At 41.9% G+C, this 18,239-nt stretch overlaps 1 protein-coding gene across 2 annotated transcripts in view; it reads right to left on the reverse strand.

The window, feature by feature from the left end:
* Positions 1–18,239, reverse strand: part of SLC38A1 (solute carrier family 38 member 1) — a 63,952-nt gene that overhangs the window by 19,264 nt on the left and 26,449 nt on the right. For both annotated transcript variants that reach the window (XM_068560471.1, XM_068560472.1), the window contains exons 4-5: positions 17,801–17,876; positions 17,394–17,509 (exon numbers count right to left, since the gene is read on the reverse strand). In XM_068560471.1, the coding sequence (XP_068416572.1) occupies positions 17,394–17,509; positions 17,801–17,876 (192 nt within the window). The remainder of the gene's footprint in view (positions 1–17,393; positions 17,510–17,800; positions 17,877–18,239) is intronic.

Consider the following 18,239-nt stretch of genomic DNA (forward strand, 5'->3'; position numbering starts at 1 on the left):
AATGACCCAATTTCGTTCCTTTTTATGGCTGAGTAATATTCCATTGTATATATGTACCATATCTTCTTTATCCATTAGTCTGTTGATGGGCATTTAGGTTGCTTGCGTGACCTGGCTACTGTAAACAGTGTTGCAATGAACATGGGGCTGCATGTGTCTTTTTTTTTTTTAATTTTATTTATTTATTTTTGGCTGTGTTGGGTCTTTGTTTCTGTGCCAGGGCTTCCTCTAGTTGCGGCGAGCGGGGGCCACTCTTCATCGCGGTGCGTGGGCCTCTCACTGTCGCGGCCTCTCTTGTTGCGGAGCACAGGCTCCAGACGCGCAGGCTCAGTAGTTGTGGCTCACGGGCCCAGTTGCTCCGCGGCATGTGGGATCCTCCCAGACCAGGGCTTGAACCCGTGTCCCCTGCATTGGCAGGCAGATTCTCAACCACTGCGCCACCAGGGAAGCCCGCATGTGTCTTTTGGAATTACGGTTTTCTCTGGGTATATGCCCAGTAGTCATCCTGCTTCTTTTAAGGCAAACTATTTTGGTTTTCATTTTTATGGAAGCAAGTCACACTTTTCATTCTTGTTGAGCTTCTGGGGGAACTGCTGTTAGGTCAGTCTTCCTGGTTCCAACCTGTGTACTTCTTTTTTTTTTTTTAAGCCGAGTATAAGGCTCTGCACTTATTTTCATTACCTTTTATCTTTCTAGCCTTGTGATATTTTTTAAATTGTTGATCCTTTTTACTTATGTATCAACTACCTCATCCAGCTTCCTATCTTGAGTCTGCCTTCATCCAAGTCACTGGTTCTTTCTGAACGGAACAAGACCATCTGGAAAATGGCCCACTGTCCAGCCAACTGCTCCGGCCAGACACCTGGAGGTCATCCCTGACTTCTCATCTACTCACTCATCGCTCATCTCTAATTCACTGGCAAGTGTCCTATCATTTCTCCCTCCAAAATATATCCCAAATCCATTCGCTTCTTTTTTTTCCATCTCCACAGCCACGACTCTAATCCAAGCCACTGTCATCTTTAATTTCTGGGCAACTGTGATAACCTGTTTCCCTTTTCTTGACCCCTCTCATCCATCCTCCATCCAGCAGCCAGAGGTATCTTTTTGTTCTATTGCTTTATTATGTTTCTTCACCACTAGGCTGTAGGACAGGCCACGGTGGTTTAATTCACAGTCATGGCCTGTCCTACTTACCTGTTTACTTCCAATACCAAACACAGCACATAGCAGACTCTTAGCTAAGTATAAGTGAATGTACAAAGATTAGACTCTCATTTGTGAGCCACGGGAGACTGCCAAATATCTTGCTAAAATCAAGGTACACTCTGCTTAAGCCAGTTTGGTGACCTACCGGTTCACTCTTTTTTTTTTTTTTTTTTTTTTCCTGAAAAAGAATTTATTTTTATTTTTATTTTTCTTGAATTTTTAAATTAAATTAAATTTATTTATTTATACAGCAGGTTCTTATTATACCAGTTCACTCTTATCTCAAGAGATGAAGTTAGGTTAGCACGACTCTTTAGGAAAACCTTATTTGCCCCCATGGAGCAGTATTTTCTGCAGTAATTTCATGCAAATAAGCTATTTAATAATCTGCTCTAGAATAATGCTTGGGATATACTTTTTACTACTTCTGAAAGCTGGGATGAAGTTTGCCCGTTTCCAGTCCTCTGGCAATACTCCATGATGTTTTGTTTTAAGTCGTATGTTTTTTAAACCAAAATTATTTATTTACTTTTGGCTGCGTTTGGGTCTTCATTGCCACGCGCGGGTTTCTCACTGCAGTGGCTTCTCCTGTCGTGGAGCATGGGCTCTAGGCGCGCGGGCTTCAGTAGTTGTGGCTCACGGGCTTAGTTGCTCCGCGGCATGTGGGATCTCCCCGGACCAGGGCTCGAACCCGTGTCCCCTGCGTTGGCAGGCAGATTCTCAACCGCTGCGCCACCAGGGAAGTCCCTCCATGATTTCTTAAATATTCCTAGATATTCTTACTCTATTTGCTGCAAGAAAATTTTGACTCACACATAAAAACAATGAACATCTAAACATCTATCTTAAAAACATTTATCTGTCATTGCTTTGAATCATATTGATAGGACTATGATTCTTGTTCTTCTATAATTTACCCAAAGATTATATGGATAATGTTATAAAAAATTTCATTTTTTGAAGTATTTTATGCTAATGAAATGGAAAGCTGCGACAATAAATGGAACCAACACACTTAAGGTGATTGAAATGTTCTATACCATGGTTGTGGCGGTGATTCCACAACTCTATTTGGGTAAACTCATCAAATCCTATCCTTTAAATTGGGAAATTTTATAAATTATGTCTCAAAAGAAAAAAGAAAAAAACCCAACCTCACAGCACTGTAAGGGAGATGAGACTATCTTTTAACAGCCCAGCTATATAACGAGAAATCATACGACATCCTTCAACCGAGCGTCAGAGCCCTTGAAAGAGATGAAGATGAAGCAGCCGTCACCGCTGCGGATCCAGAAATAGCTCAGATGGGGGTGTTCAAGGCTGCCACGCAGGTGAGGGCTTTCAACTCTTCCAGGACCCACTCCTCTCAAAAAAGAGAGAACCCTTACCAACCCTCCCAGCATGACTCTCCCTGTCCTCTCCTTTGCCAGAGTTTAAAGCAGCTATTCTCAAATTTCAACGTGTATATACGTATCTCCTTAGGATCTTGTTAAAATGAAGATTCTCATCCCGTAGGTCTGGGATGGGACCTGAGGTTCTGTATTCCTCCCAAGCTCGAAGGTAGTACTGATGCTGCTGGTACATGGACGGCACCTGGAGCAGGCAGGATGTGAAGCTGCCAGCTCTGGTCCCCGGGCATATCCATCTCAGTGTTTCTGTTTCTCACAACCTCCGAACCAGCGCCACCACATCGCCCGCCAGCCGCCTGCAGGTATTCAGCGTGAATACCTGCGACGTGGATCCCACCGCTGTCCAGGTGAGACTGCACTGAAGGGAAGCATTTACAGCTGAACCATTACCATTCCTGTGAGTCCCTGACCGGCTCTCAGTGTGAGAGCGAGTCCTGTCTGCTTCCTAAGGGTAGTAGAGCATTACTTACCTCACCAGGATATATATTTTTGAATTATTTTCAACTCCACACCCTTCCCCACACCGCCATGTCTTTCCTTCCAAAAGGGACCAAAGGCTCACCACACTATATAATCCTTCCTCTTCTAAGCCTGGTTGAAAGTATAAAAGTTTTTTTTTTAGTAATGTCCAGAGACGCTTGTTTTATTTCTTACCAGGTGATTGCATTTCAGGCTGGTGACATCAAGTAACAGTCTAATTATCAACTAATTTTGTACCTCTGAACTACAAATCAACAATACAACTCAGCAAGGAGCAGTGGGGTCAATGTCTAACTGGGAGGGGCTGGGTTTTCCAAATAAATGGTCTTGGTTGACAGGGTGCCGTGAGTGGAGCCAAGGGCAAGGCCTGAGATCGTTTGGGAGACCCTGACACCTGGTTGAGACAGGCTGAAACCCTGTGAATCCCTAGGCCAAGCCCTCCATCCCAAATCCTAAGAGCACAGCTATAATCTTCCTTTTTGTGGTCAGTTCAGCCCAAACAAGGAGCTGAGCTGCGCCTAGCAAAGTGGATCTGGGGCCTACTTTTAGCTGATCTGTCCTCCACCTGCACTCCCAACCTTAGGGCACAGCTCTTTCTGCAGGTTCTTAGGAAAAAGCTAGGCTTCTGGTAATTTCTTGTCTCTTTTTAGTTCTGCTTTGAGAAGAAAATGGAACATCGGTAACCAAGGGTGGGCGCAGGCATCTCAGCAGAGCTCCAGTGGCCCCGGAGCCCACAGCAGGGGTGAGTCAGGTCTACGCTGGTGAGGGGTGCTCCTCTAGGAACACAGGGCCACTGCATCCTCCTGGGAGAAGGTCCAAGGGGAAGAATTCATTAATAACATTCCAAGCTAGTAGGGGCTGTTCATCTGAGAAGGCAGAAACTGGGAGAGGGTCAAGATCAAAGAAGAGGGCTTCCCTGGTGGCGCAGTGGTTAAGAATCCGCCTGCCAATGCAGGGGGCACGGGTTCGAGCCCTGGTCCGGGAAGATCCCACATGCCGCGGAGCGACGAAGCCCATGCGCCACAACTACTGAGCCTGCGCTCTAGAGCCTGCGAGCCACAACTTCTGAGCCCACGTGCCACAACTACTGAAGCCCGCGCGCCTAGAGCCCGTGTTCCGAATCAAGAGAAGCCACCGCAATGAGAAGCCTGCGCACCGCAACGAAGAGTAGCCCCCACTCACCGCAACTAGAGAAAGCCCACGGCAGCAACAAAGACCCAACTCAGCCATAAATAAATAAATTAATTTAAAAAAAAAATATATTAAAGAAGAAAGAGCTAGAAGGGAGGGATGAGCAACTCTTTCTTATCACATGGGAGGCACTCCATCCAAGTAAGCAATTACTACGTGAATCATTACCGTAGTTCCTCTTCTTTTTCTCACCAGAAAACTACACAAGCTTCCTTTGAGTTCTGGAGATCCCCTGCCCAAGAACCGACTGACAAGCTGGTGTTTTTCTCTGAGACCAAGACAGACCAAGTCATTTAGGAAAGGCTGGTCTCAGCAGCATCTCTACACCGAGGCTTCACGTGGCCACGGCTCCCACCGCGCTCAGCCTGCGCTCACGGGTGTCTCTGAGCCATAGCGCTCTGCAGATGCGTGCTGGCACCTGAGGCAGGGCCAGAGCACCCATGCTCCGCCCCTTAGTGCCCGCAAAATCCTTCTTGAATTGAAAAGCATCCTAACGTTCTAATGCTATTTAGTCACGCAAGTACCTTTGTTTCTATATTCTTTGATATCCTCAGTGCCTGGGAGAGTGTCTGGCACATAAAACGTACCAATAAATATTTGATGAATGAATGAATTATTTGATTAAAAAATATAAAACTTTTACCATCCTCATGATTAGAAGAGCCCACATAAAAACTACCTTGCTGGAGGAAAAGTGGTCTTTGTTGATCGTTCTGCTTTTATCTAACATCATCTCCCACCAAACCACAGCCCCTCACTCCCAAACTCACAGACATAGATGCTGATCATCTGCAAGGAAATGTAAAACCCCAGGACAAGGCAATTGGACAAATGGTAGGAAACATTCTGTTTTCCGGCCAATCATCTTTCTCCAGTCCTTCCCCGGGGTGCGGGTCTCTCCCAAGCTCTCTTCTACCTCCTCCCTTTCTTCCACATTTCCAGGCTGTCTCTGCCCTCCTGCACTTTCCTCCCCACTTTCTCATTCACCTCTTATCTCCACTCACCCTCCTGCTCTTCCACTGCACCCCTATTCTTCCTATGAGAAATATCTCTATGAAGCGAATAAAGATTTAAAAACACTGCTGAAGAGAGTGCCAGCGGGGGATGAAGGAAGGGCTGGAGAGCTCACTGAGGATGAAGTTAAAGTGTCACCCATCTGTATGATGAGAGAGCGCAGATTCAGGGCTTTTCCGGGCTCGTGTGACAGAGCACCAGTAGAGGAAGGGAATTTCAGGTGTGGGGAAGACCTGAAGGGGTTTAAGGGAAGGACCGTGGCATCTAAGCTGGACAGGGGAGGAAGCACAGAGGTCCTCAGTGACATTTAAGGCCAGGCGCAGAGGGAGTATCCAAGGGGGAGCCCTTGGAGGGAAGTAGAGGAGACTTCAGTCAGAAGCGGTGTGTTTGGCGGGTACGTGCAGGTAGGTGGTGCAGCCTTGTTCCTGGGGGGTGCCAGTGGGAGAGACTTACGTGGAGAGGAAAGGGCACACAGAGAAAGTTCATTTAACAAGAGCTTAGATGGAAGAAGACACGCCTGAAAATTAGGAGAGGGGGACAAGCTGTTCTGAGGCTCTAATTCATGGGGAAATTATAACTATTTTGACAAATTCAAAATTATCTTTTACATACAAATGTACTCCTAGAGCTTTCATTTACTTCAATGAGAATTCAGTATAATTAATAAAACACTTTATTGATCACCACTAATAATAAATTTAAGCGTATTCACTATGTTGGGCCCACACTAAGCACTTTTTACAATATTTTACTTATGAGTAGTACTATTACTACCTACCTTACAGATAAGGAAACTGAAGTTCAGAGAGGTTGAGTATTTTGTCCAAGGTCACAAAGTGAGCATCAGAGCCCTCAAACCCTGGTAGTCTGACTCGAGTCCTTACCCACCATGCTCTATTGTCTGCCAAAGTCAAATGTCCACGGGAGAATGCCAGTGTAAAAAGCAACACCCAAGCAGAAGACAAAAAACTTAGAGTAAAATATATCAAAATGTTAACAGAGCTTGTTTTAACAGTAAGACTTCGGGTGATTTCTTTATACTTTATTTTATGCATTTTCAAAATGGTCTTTAATGATTATCTTTTACAATAACACTATTAAAATGAAAAATAAAGGAACCTTTCAAATGAAAAGTATTATTATTCCAAACCCTTTTTGGGGTGTGTGCATTGGTTTAAGCTCATCAATATAGTCCTTATTTCATTTAAGGAGCTCAAGAAATGCTTATGGAAAGGAGCAGAAACATCTAATTATTCAGACCCAAAGCGGACTTCTTAGTCACTACACCCTAATTAAATTTCAACAGTCTGAGGGTCAGAGGACCAGCACACTAGGATCTAGTAGCATGTGCTTATTTGTAATATTTACAAATTGAACTAGAGAATGAAAGGGATGGTTTTTAAAGGCTGGGCAGGGAACAGGTGAGGATCAATTATTTGTATACAATTCCATTTCTTTCCTTGTAGGCAAATCGAACTTCTGTGCTGCAAAGTTTCTCTTGAACTAGCCTCACTATTGATTAGATATTTTGTTTTGTCTGAGGAAAGGAATACACATCGCTGGTGACCAAACCAAATAGTATCTAATATAATCCTAAAGAGAAAGAAGTGTTTAAAAGAGATTTGCGGAGAGAAATCGCATTTATCCGTTTAGTTGATGCTTTGAGAAGTTAAGAAAGTTAGGAGGAGGGCTGAGTTTAAATGAGGAAGTTGTACCAGCAGGAAAGAAAGCCAGATGCCACCACCACTTCCTGTTTTTGCCTACAGCCCTTGGTAGAAGGCTGTGGGTTTTGTGGGCACTCCATTTATAACTCTAGACATGGCTTCCTTCCTCTTCTTCCATTCTACAAGGATCACTGGTTTCCCTTCTCCTCAAACCTAGATCCTTACCTTTCAGAACGATGCCCCCTTTATCACACTCTAAAGATGTGACTCCCGAGTGACAAGAATTCCATATAACCATTAGGTAAAGGAACATGCTGTACTTGGTGGGCATTTTGGACTTCCATTCCAGTAGGAATGATGGATTACGGGCTCCATTCACACTTTCCAACTCTGTTTCCATGGTAACAATGCACATTTAAGGAGAGATGGGAGAGTTAAGAGGAATGCACCTTTGTTGCCCTCCCTTCCCCCATCCCACCCCCAACTGGTGTCAACCTGGGCAAGTTACTCAGCCTCTGTGAATCATAGCTTCTTTATCTGTAAAATGGGGATGATAAATAGGGTTGTTATAAAGATTCCATGAAACAATGTATACTTTATAACTACCTTCTTTTTTTTAACCCTTTAAAAAAGTAAAAGCCATACAAACAGAGGCTGCAGGTGGCTTTGGTTTTTGGGCTATAGTCTGCCGACCCTGATACAGATGCAGATCATTAATACCATGTCCCTGATGAAAGGTGAAGCGTGTGGCCATAGAACAAAGCAAAACTAACTGGCCGGGCTTCCCTGGTGGCGCAGTGGTTGAGAATCCGCCTGCCAATGCAGGGGACACGGGTTCGAGCCCTGGTCTGGGAAGATCCCACATGCCGTGGAGCAGCTAAGCACATGCGCCACAACTACTGAGCCTGCGCATCTGGAGCCTGTGCTCCGCAACAAGAGAGGCCGCGACAGTGAGAGGCCCGCGCACCGCGATGAAGAGTGGCCCCCGCTCGCCACAACTAGAGAAAGCCCTCGCACAGAAACGAAGACCCAACACAGCCAAAAATAAATAAATAATTAAATAATTTAAAAAAAAAAAAAAAAAAAAAACAACAACCAAAAAAAAACTAATTGGCCCACATCAGGGCAGTTTTCTAATCTACTAAACCAACTACCACTCTATGAGTAAGAAAAGTTCGAGCTACTCTTGAAAATCCAAATTTCTGGACTATTTGGATCTACTGTGCAGATACACATCTGTCCTACCGTAACCCAGAAGAGTAAATGTTAAAGGCATTCTACACATCACGGCCGTGAACAGTACTGTTAAAACCTTAGACAATTTAGTTAAGTTGCCTCTTGCAGACTAAGAAAAACACGGGGCTCCAAAATGGGGGCCACGCTGCTGTCCTTGGGTAGTACCGGGGCACCCGATGCAACACAGCACAGGCAGGACTGAGTGAGCTCAGTGGACACGCTCTTGCACATGCGTACACACACACACACACACACACACACACCACACTCCTACGTCTCTGGGGCCAAGAGAATGGATTTCTTGGAACCCCCTTATCAGACACATATCAGATGACTCATCAACTAAGCATAACTGCTCAACTTTTAAAAACAGTGGGTGGGACCCATCGCCTACACTTGCCAACTCTGTTTACAAAACAGGCACTCATTTTTTAGCACAACACCCCTTCCCCCTTTCCTATTTGCCCATTTCTGAAAAGTTCTCCATCCAGTGAATTTCAATAGAGTTCAATGGCACTGCCGCTGTCCTTTCTACATGTATTTCTAATGCTGGCAAGCCTGAATGTGCCATTGCTCCCCTTCCAGTATTATTATTCCCAAACAAGAGGCTCTGATGCCAATGATTTTTGCTGCCAGCTGAAGGACAACAATTTTCTCTTCAAAGCATTTCTAAGGAACGGAGACTATAACTCAGAGAATTTTGAAAACAAGTAAGTGACCGACGTTAAGACGTAAGACGAGTGCGCCTCTACCCAGGGACCTCCTCGGATCATCAGAAGGGCAGCGTTTCCTATTGACTTCCTCTTCATCGCCCTGTTTTGGTATCACAAAATCCAATTTGGTCTTTCCTTAGGAGGCAAAGAATTGCCTGCTTAGGAGCCCACAGAGAAGACAACTTAACATTTACCACGAATGACTTGATAGATATCACACAAACCATCTTTGTTACTGCTAAAAGCAAAATTATCACCCTGGTGGGTGTGATTCAAACTTTTGGGAATATATGGAAAGTAACAGAGCAATGACAGTTCAAGAACATGCAGAGTATTTGCAAAGGTACACTGCAATCTCACTCCAATTTGGTAGAATTTGCTGAAAATGATTTAGAAACTCCAGAGAGCTATGCTGAGGCAGTTATCTGAGACTGCAAACCTCTTGAAAGAACAAGAAGCCCATTTTTGTGACACGATAGTAACGATCAAATAACTATAATATCTGAACAGGACTTAGGGCAATGTGTTGATGGTTCTGTTGTTCTAATTCCATATCTGCCTACCCCTTATGCAGGCTGAATTGTAAAACACAGAATTTAAAGAGAGAAGGCACCTGGTAGTCTGATCTTTGTTTATAGAGTCTTCATTTTATAGATTTATCTTTACCGGCATGGCTATTTACTGATTTGTTTGTAAACACTGTGATTATGGACAACACAATGTTGCATCTTTTTGGTGGTAGGATAATGATAAGTGATAATGGTCCACAAAGGTAAATATTGAGAGAGAGAGAAGAATTCACCTACAATTGGAACAAACAATCCACCACAAAGTGAAGGTAATTGCTGTAAACTGACAATGACAATTACTGTCCTTTTTGCAAACAGCAATTTAGCAACAAACGCCCTTTTAGCAATGCAGTGCTAACCTCTTACAGTATTCCTTAACATTCTCTAACTATTTTGAATTTTCAAATGAAGGAGGCATTCCCAGGAAAGTAACCAATGGGTGGTGAGTCCCTTCCTAAACTTCTATAATTTTCATTACATCTCCAGAGCCTACTTTAAATCTGAGGGTGAACTAAACCTCATAGTTGATGTTTTCCCTCTGATAAGTGTGCAAAATTATGAGAGCCATTGTTTGCCCTAAAGCCTTGTAAGACGACTATGCTAATTTTTACATATTCTTTCATTTCAGGGAAACTTTATTGAGAATCAGCTATAGGCAAGCACTGTTCTAGATCCTGTCGTGGGGAGAGAGACAAGGAAGACATTAATCCTGCCCTTGTAGGGCTCAGTGTTCAACAGGAAACAAAATATATACACCTAAATAATGGAAGTAATACTTGCTATTAGAAAGATAAAGGCTACACCAAAAAGAGAAGGAAGGGAGATCTTTCCTTCCACCTGGGAGGATCAGAGAAACACTTTTGGAGATGGCATCTGACCTGGGTCTTACGGGACCGTCAGGATTCAGAAGCACGGGGACAGCACGGGAGGGGGGGTGGCAGAAAGGCCGAGGTGATGGGCACGGTGCCGGCGGCCCCTACAGAAGAGAGGGAGGCTGGTGTAGCTGATGCAGAGGCAGTCTGCAGGGAGGTGTGGTGAAAATGCAGTTTGGAGCAGGCGGCACTGTACTGATTGCTCATTCTAGCTCTTGTGGTCTAAATAGCGACACCGAAAATATTTTTTTCTCAAGTTTTCTGCAGGAAAGAGAAAGAGGAAAAATCTAATCACAGTGGTTTTAAGTTCTCTAAAAAACAGTTTTCTCAACTAGTTTCTTCCCCTAAAGCACACGGTAAAAAGACACTTTAAAGAGTATAAACTTTCTACTCCCACTCCACCCCCAGACCCTGTGTCACCATCCAGAAGTAGCCACTGTCAACAGTTTTCTTGTTTACCCTCCCAAACAGTCTGTGTAATATGTGCACATATACGCAATCTACCCCCATCCTCACTTCCACCCAATATTGTTTGTTTTTAATTTTTCAATACCAGTACATATAAGTCTATTTTACTCCTTTAAATAGTAGTCTAATATTCCATTTTATGGAACTACTATGGTTATTTAACCAATTCCCTAATAACGAACTTGGTGTTATTTGACTTTGCTATTTCTTGGTTTTTAATTCTTAATTACAAAAAGTTTAGTTAAAGCCCTGGAAGGAATTAAGTTCAAGGGCAGCGGGAAATCTTAAATAGCACATGAGGCAAAGTCAGGCACAGATATGACAAATATGAAGCAGTTCAGAAAGTTTACTGGTTTTACAGTATACTTGAGGCATGTATTTTACTTGCTGCGACCAGGAACTTGACCACCCCTGATACACAATTTCGTACCCTTGGTATTGCTGAACTATTTTCATTACAATAAAGGTGACGGTTCTTGGTGGAACGGTAGTAAAATAGCTCAGGAACACTGACTGATTTTACAAGGTGATTTTAAAGAGCTAAAGGACTAACTTGCAAGTATCCACTGATAAGAATAAAATTTGTCTCAAGAAGTACATTAATAATGTAAGTTTGGCTTCTGAAGGCATCACTAAAAGGCAGTATAGTGTTTTAGATCACTTAGGTTCTAGACTCAAGAAATCCTGGATGGAACATGGAACCCTGGCTCCCTTATTTTCTAAGTTGTTATTAAGCCTCAGTTACTTCATCTGTAAAATGGGGCTAATATTTACTTCATAATGTTGTTGGTGGGGATTAGATGAGATAACATGATATATATAGTTACCGTTCAATAAATGTTAACTATTATTTGGTAACTACCTAATTAATACTTTAACAAACACTTAGTACATAGTGTTACTATGTACCAGGCACTGCTGGTACTCTCTCCATCTCCGTCTCTCTCTCTCTCTCTCTCTGTCCCTCTCTCTCTCTCTCTCTCTCTCACACACACACACACACACACACACACATACACATGCTCACTCATTAGTTTTTTATAGCAGCCCTACAGGGTTGTACTAACTAGTAAATGTCTTCTTGCGTGCCACTTTTCAAAGTGTGCTTTTAGATACATTATCTTTTTTATTCTCACAACCACTACCCCAGTGAGAAAGAAAATGGAAAACACCAAAAAAAGGCAGGAATTATAATCAACCAAAATAAAATTTAAACTATTGTTTCATTCAAACTGTAACGTTGTTTCACAATTATCATTTCAAACAGATTGTTTACAAACTCAGTGTTTATGATAAACTATGACATCTCTTTGAGCTCCCAGCAATGTCATGAATTACATTCTCATTTTTCACGGTTTTAAACTTAAAGGTTACATGATTAAAATAATAATAAATAATAATGATACATGCTAAGAAGTTATGGGAAAATATAAAGCATTTATTACTTTATCAGATTCCATACAGTGTAATAAACCTCTCATTTACCTAGCACAGTGAGGAGATCACATGCCCTTCAGAGATTAATTCTCTATAAAATGTATGCGTTTAATAGAAATCTTTAGAAAATGTAACTTTCCTATGTGGGGAGATGGTAATGTGAAATAACAAACAAAACAAAAGCCATCATTCTTCTGTGCTAATGTTTACTTTTAATTCCTACTTTTGCTATGATGGAGTTACGGGGAATCTGGAAAAAAGAGTAGCAATAGAAGAGGAGGATGCAGTGGAAAAGAGATTTCTTCAGCACCCTTTGCCTTTCCCTTGGATCCCACTCAGGAAAACTCAATTCAATAGGTGCATTTTACCCTTACCTGTGCCTCAGCACATCCCCAAACTGCTGCCTCAGGGAACAGCCCCATCTTACTTCCAACAGAGAACATATACCTTCAGGACAATTGTACACTGAGATTCACCACTAGCATACTTCCGGTTCCTCAGATGCAATTATAAAATTATCCTCAGGGTTTAGGATAACACAAAACCTCACAGCATTCTTATCATAGGGCTGAATTCACTGAATCGAACTGAATCAGATGTGTGTTAAACAGGAATGACAGCCATTATAGTCTGGTCCAAAAAATGAGCCCCAAACTCATCCAGCAAAAAGAAATCACCCCAGCAAGTTTCCAGATGACTCCAATCAACAGCCCAGCACCCAGCCTCAGTGAGACACAGAGGAGCCTTCCCAGCTGCTTTTCTAAAGAAGCCTGGAGAGCCTTGGGCTCTTTCTCTGCGTTGGCCAATGTGAGTCTGGAACGGGGCCCTGTACCAGATGAATTCTCTTCATGCTGCCAACTGCTTCTTGGCTTGAGCAGTTGTGGGAGCAGCTGGTTTTATAACACAGAGTGAGTCCTTGTTCTGAGGTAGGAGAGTTCTGCATTCTGTGAAAAACTTGTAAGTTTGGGTCTCTATACAACTACCTTCATGAGCTTTAACCTGAAGGTTTGGTGTGTTGTGCTTGCTATTCATGCGTCTTGCAAAGAACCAAACAACCTATGAGAGTTTTATCCAGAGGAAATCTTCCTGCAACTATAAAAGTCACCTTTATCCAATTCTTTGTCTCAATCAGAAACTGAAGGGTCATGAGATAAGAGATCACTTATCCCTGAACCAGTATAACTGAAAATCAACCAAATTCCAGGGATGGTCGGTTGAATACAAGAATTGACTCCTGCTCCCCTCACCCCAATAATCCAGTAAAGGGATTGCTTAAGGCATAAAACTGCTAGGATAGTAAGAACAGGAGAGAAGAGACAACAGTAACAAAAGTTCAGAAGCTGGAAAGTGGACAGAGCTGAATCTTAAATTGGCAGTGGAGAAAGCCAAGACCAATCCAATTTACACCACAGGATTCCCAAAAGGCCCTGGTGGCATTACTGGAAGTAGGGAACAATGGATAGGATGAGCTAAAATAAAGAGGATCTGTTGAACTTCTTTCAAGAAATAGCTAGATTCCCCAGACCAGGCACCTACTCTGTAAAGCAGGGTGACTGCTCCTCTCCCATCGTGGCAAAAGATACATAAATATACAGAAAATACATTCTCTGCAAAGTATAAAATGTAAGTCTCCGAGTGAGGGACTCAGCACAACTTGTGAGGGAGGGGTTCTGTAATGAAAACTAGGATTGGGTGGACACATGCACAGAGATATTCACCCAAGCCCTTTCCCCCAACTTGGTCCCCAGAAAGATGGCAGCAGTGCCCAGACCCTACAGGCAGGTGACTGGAAGATCTTCTCTGGGTGATCTGAACAGCCAAGAAGAAACTGACACGGCTGGTTCCCCAAGGAAAGGGCTACTGACAGCACCTCTAGTGAATCTATTTCCAACAAACCCCACTCATGTGTACCAGGCTCCAATTAGCCTTGTTCCAGTCTACCCCCTGCAATTCTTGAATACAGCAGACAGAGAAGGACAACCTGACATCTAAGGAAAGATTCTAAAATGAAAGAGTCCAAAACAAACAGAAAAATCAACTTGCATCACAGGGATACAATCAGCAGAACTCAGATTATGGGAAACACTATAGGACAAATGGTCCAGTTTCTTCAACAAATAAATTGCGCAGAAAAGAACAGAAGAAAATGGGGGAACCTACAGAGTGAAAGAGACTTAAACCACATAACAACCAATTGTAGTATATGGACCTTATTTGAGTACTGATTTAAACAACCCAATTGCTTTTTAAAAATAAGGTAAGCAGAGCAATTTAAATATTGTTTGGGTATTTGATGATATAAGGAACTGTGGTTAATTTTTTGGGTATGGCATATTATGGTTATGTTTTTACAGTCCTTATATATTAGAGAAATACACTGAAATATTTATGGATGAAACGATATGATGGCTGGGATTTGCTTCAAGACAAACTGGGTGAGGGGCTGACTAAACAAGCATGGTCATGAGATGAAGGGAATGCAGGGATCTTTTAGACTCTCTACTTGATGTTTGAAATTTTCCATAACAGAGAAAAACCATCATTAGAATCCTCAGAGAAAACAATGAAATTGTAAAACAGAAACAAAATAATATAAAAAGGGAACATTCAAAGAAAGTTTAAAAGCCCCTGTAAATAAAAAAATAATGAGAAATAAAACATTCAGTAAAGAGTTGGAAAAAAATTGATGGCATATTCCAGAGAGTACAGTGAAAAACTTTAGAAATGAAAATAAAGAAAAGAAAAAAAAGTTAGAGGGCTAGTCCAGAAGGTCCAGAATCTTGGTAACAGTTCCAGAAAGAGAGAAAAGAGAAAGAGAAGGAAGGAATTCATCAACACAACAATGCAAGAAAATGTCCCAGAACTGAAGACCATGAATTTCTAAAAGAAAAGATGTACCAGCTGCCTGACACAATGGATGAAAAAAGACACACAGCAAGACACAGCATTGTGAAACATCGGGAACAAAGAGATTTGGCAAGTGTCCAGAAAAGACAAAATAAAAACAAAAGCCCTGGCTACATATAAAAGATGAGGAATCAGAAGCATTTGGGACTTCACAACAGAAACAACTAGAAAGCAGTGAAGCAATGCCTTCAAAATTCTGAAGGAAAATGATTGCCAACACAGTGTTCTATATCCAGCCAAATTACCAATCAATGGTGAAGGCAAAATAAAAATATTTTTCAGCCATGAAGGCCTCAAAATGTTTATTTCTATTTACGCTTTCTCAACAGCAAAAGCAAGGAAGTAAATCCAGAAAGAGGAAGAAATGAAATACAGGGAACAAGGGATCTAGCAGAGAAGAGAGGTGGAGGGGATTCATAGGATGGTGACAAAGAAGAGATTCCAGAATAAAAGTTTACTCTCCTTGTCTCAGTTCCCTTAAACGGGAACTGAGAACTGACAGCAGTACCTGCCTCATAGACTTGTCAGGATTCAGCACAAAACACTCTGAGCAGTTTCTGGCATAGTGAGAGCCACAAGAGTTGTTCTCGTTACCATCATCAAAGAAATGACTCTTTATCCTACGTTAACATATAACTACTTGATATATTACAATGACTAAAAAGAAAGAAATCAGTGTAAAACACATGTCCGAACCAAACATATTTCCAGCTTTGGAATGACTGAAAATTGTCACAGAACCATAGGGTTTTGGAGGTTAACAGGGTTCTGAGATTTTTCTAGTGCAATTTCCTTGTTTCAGAGGGTAGGGAACTGAAGCTCAGAGTTGCTAAGTAACTTGCTGGACTATACAACCATTCAGAAGAGGAGTTGAGACTAGCAGTCAGGCGTTTCATGTCAATGCACTGAAAATCACAAGGGTAGCTACTCAAACTCCATCTATGGTATCGTCACAGGGTCAGAATTTCACACATACAAAAGAGTATCACCACAGAAATATTTTATCCAGCTCCTGTCATTTTACCCTAAAACCTGCCACTTGGCTCATGATATACGTAAATAGAAAGACCACCTAGAAAGATCCAGCTGGGGAAATAAAGCAAGGAGGCTACAGTTGGGTTTACCGGTTAGGTTGACAAGGGGAAGGTAATGTATTAGATTCACTGTCCTGCACAGAGTTGTTTTGGTTCTAGGAAGGATACCTCTAGTGGCTTGACACACAAAAGTATGAATATTAATCCCTAGTGCTGTGGACCAATATGGTGCAGCCTGGATGGGCATTTCTGATGCCTGAGTAGTGGAATGGGTAGCAATGCAATTCTATCACAGTCTTCTAAGTCTTTCTAAAGGAATAAACACAATTTGCAGGATTAGTAGACATTTTGGTCACTGCTTCCAAGGAAATGATGGATCTGGCAACGAGGTCTACTGGGCAAGCCCAATGAAGAGTGTGAGTGTCGTCAGGGGTGAAAAGGCAAGATCCCAGGAGAAGAGAATTTCCTCCTAGTCTCATCAGGAAAAGCACCACTGGTACTCCTTTGAGGTCTGAGAGAGAAATCAGGCTGGGTGGGAATTTTCCTGGTATAAATTGTATGATCTGTCTTCATCTCATTCCAACTGAAATGAAGCCCTCTGTACATCTGCAGAAAGTCTCATTCAACAGTTTGAGATGAACTTATTTCAAAAGAAAATTGCCCATTTTCTTTTCACTGCATCTCAGGGGGAAAGTACAGAATAATTTCTCATCTTTAAAACACTGAAAACTTCTATGCTTCTTGAATATTTCTTACAAACAAATCTGCAGTTACCTTTGGATATAGTACGTGTTCCACAGCAATCCAATACCCAAGTGGTGACTGGATGGATTAAACACCTCAATATTTTCACCATTTATTGATAGCTGAGATTTAAAGTGACAAGTCAAGAGTCCAAAAATACAAAAAGTGCTATTTTCAAATCGTTTATCCTTTCTGCAAGAGCTTATTTTGGTATTTTTGATTAATAAAAAGATTTTCTCCTTTCACTTTCTTATAAACATGAGGTGCTTCTTGGAAAATCATTCAAACAAACAATATAAAAGGATGCACTGTAACTTAGCCAAGTTAGTAAAACATAAAAAGAAATAAGAACTATTTCAAAATATTTCCAAAGTCTTCTGTGTATGAACAGAAACATACAGAAAATACAGTTTTTAAATGAAAAGTACGGCAGGGTCAACACTCACAGAAAAAGTAGGATTCCGGTATTTGCCAGGGCGAAGGCGAGTCCCAAAATCCCACTGCCCATAATGGCGTTGCTTAGGTTAAAAACAGACATGCCCAAGGAGGTTGTTCCTGGAATCTGAACAGAGACAGTGACACTAAGCAAAAGAGTCCTCAAGACAGATCATCACGTCAAAGCCTTTAAAGAAAGCACTAACAGGAACCAACAGGGAAATGAAATTCAAGGAATCCTTTCTTAGTGGTCTAGTTATTTTTGTTTAAATGGGTTTCAGGAGAAAATACATAGGCTCCGAGGAATAACCTGGTGAATAAATAGCTATGTTTTTGGTACTATGCTGGATGAATTAAACATCTGTCACAATTTATGTCATTTAAAAAAATAAGCAAACTTTATTATAATGGCACTTACATAGTCATCACATTTCTTTTTTTCCAAATGGCTGTTCGTGAGACTCCTTCTACTTTCACGATCAGAAATAAACTTGCTGTAAAGAGACGTATCATGATTAAATTTCATGATAATGGCTTGAAACTTAACATCATGACTAAATGATTTATTAACTTACCAAAACATCACGCATGAAAAGTTATCAACCAGTTACTTAGGAGTTTTTTTTTTTTTTTAATTATTTATTTATGTATTTTTGGCTGTGTTGGGTCTTCGTTTCTGTGCAAGGGCTTTCTCTAGTTGCGGCAAGCGGGGGCCACTCTTCATCGCGGTGCGCGGGCCTCTCACTATCGCGGCCTCTCTTGTTGCGGAGCACAGGCTCCAGACGCGCAGGCTCAGTAGTTGTGGCTCACGGGCCTAGTTGCTCCGCGGCATGTGGGATCTTCCCAGACCAGGGCTC

This window comes from Eschrichtius robustus, chromosome 13 (assembly GCF_028021215.1).
Source record: "Eschrichtius robustus isolate mEscRob2 chromosome 13, mEscRob2.pri, whole genome shotgun sequence".
NCBI lineage: Eukaryota > Metazoa > Chordata > Mammalia > Artiodactyla > Eschrichtiidae > Eschrichtius > Eschrichtius robustus.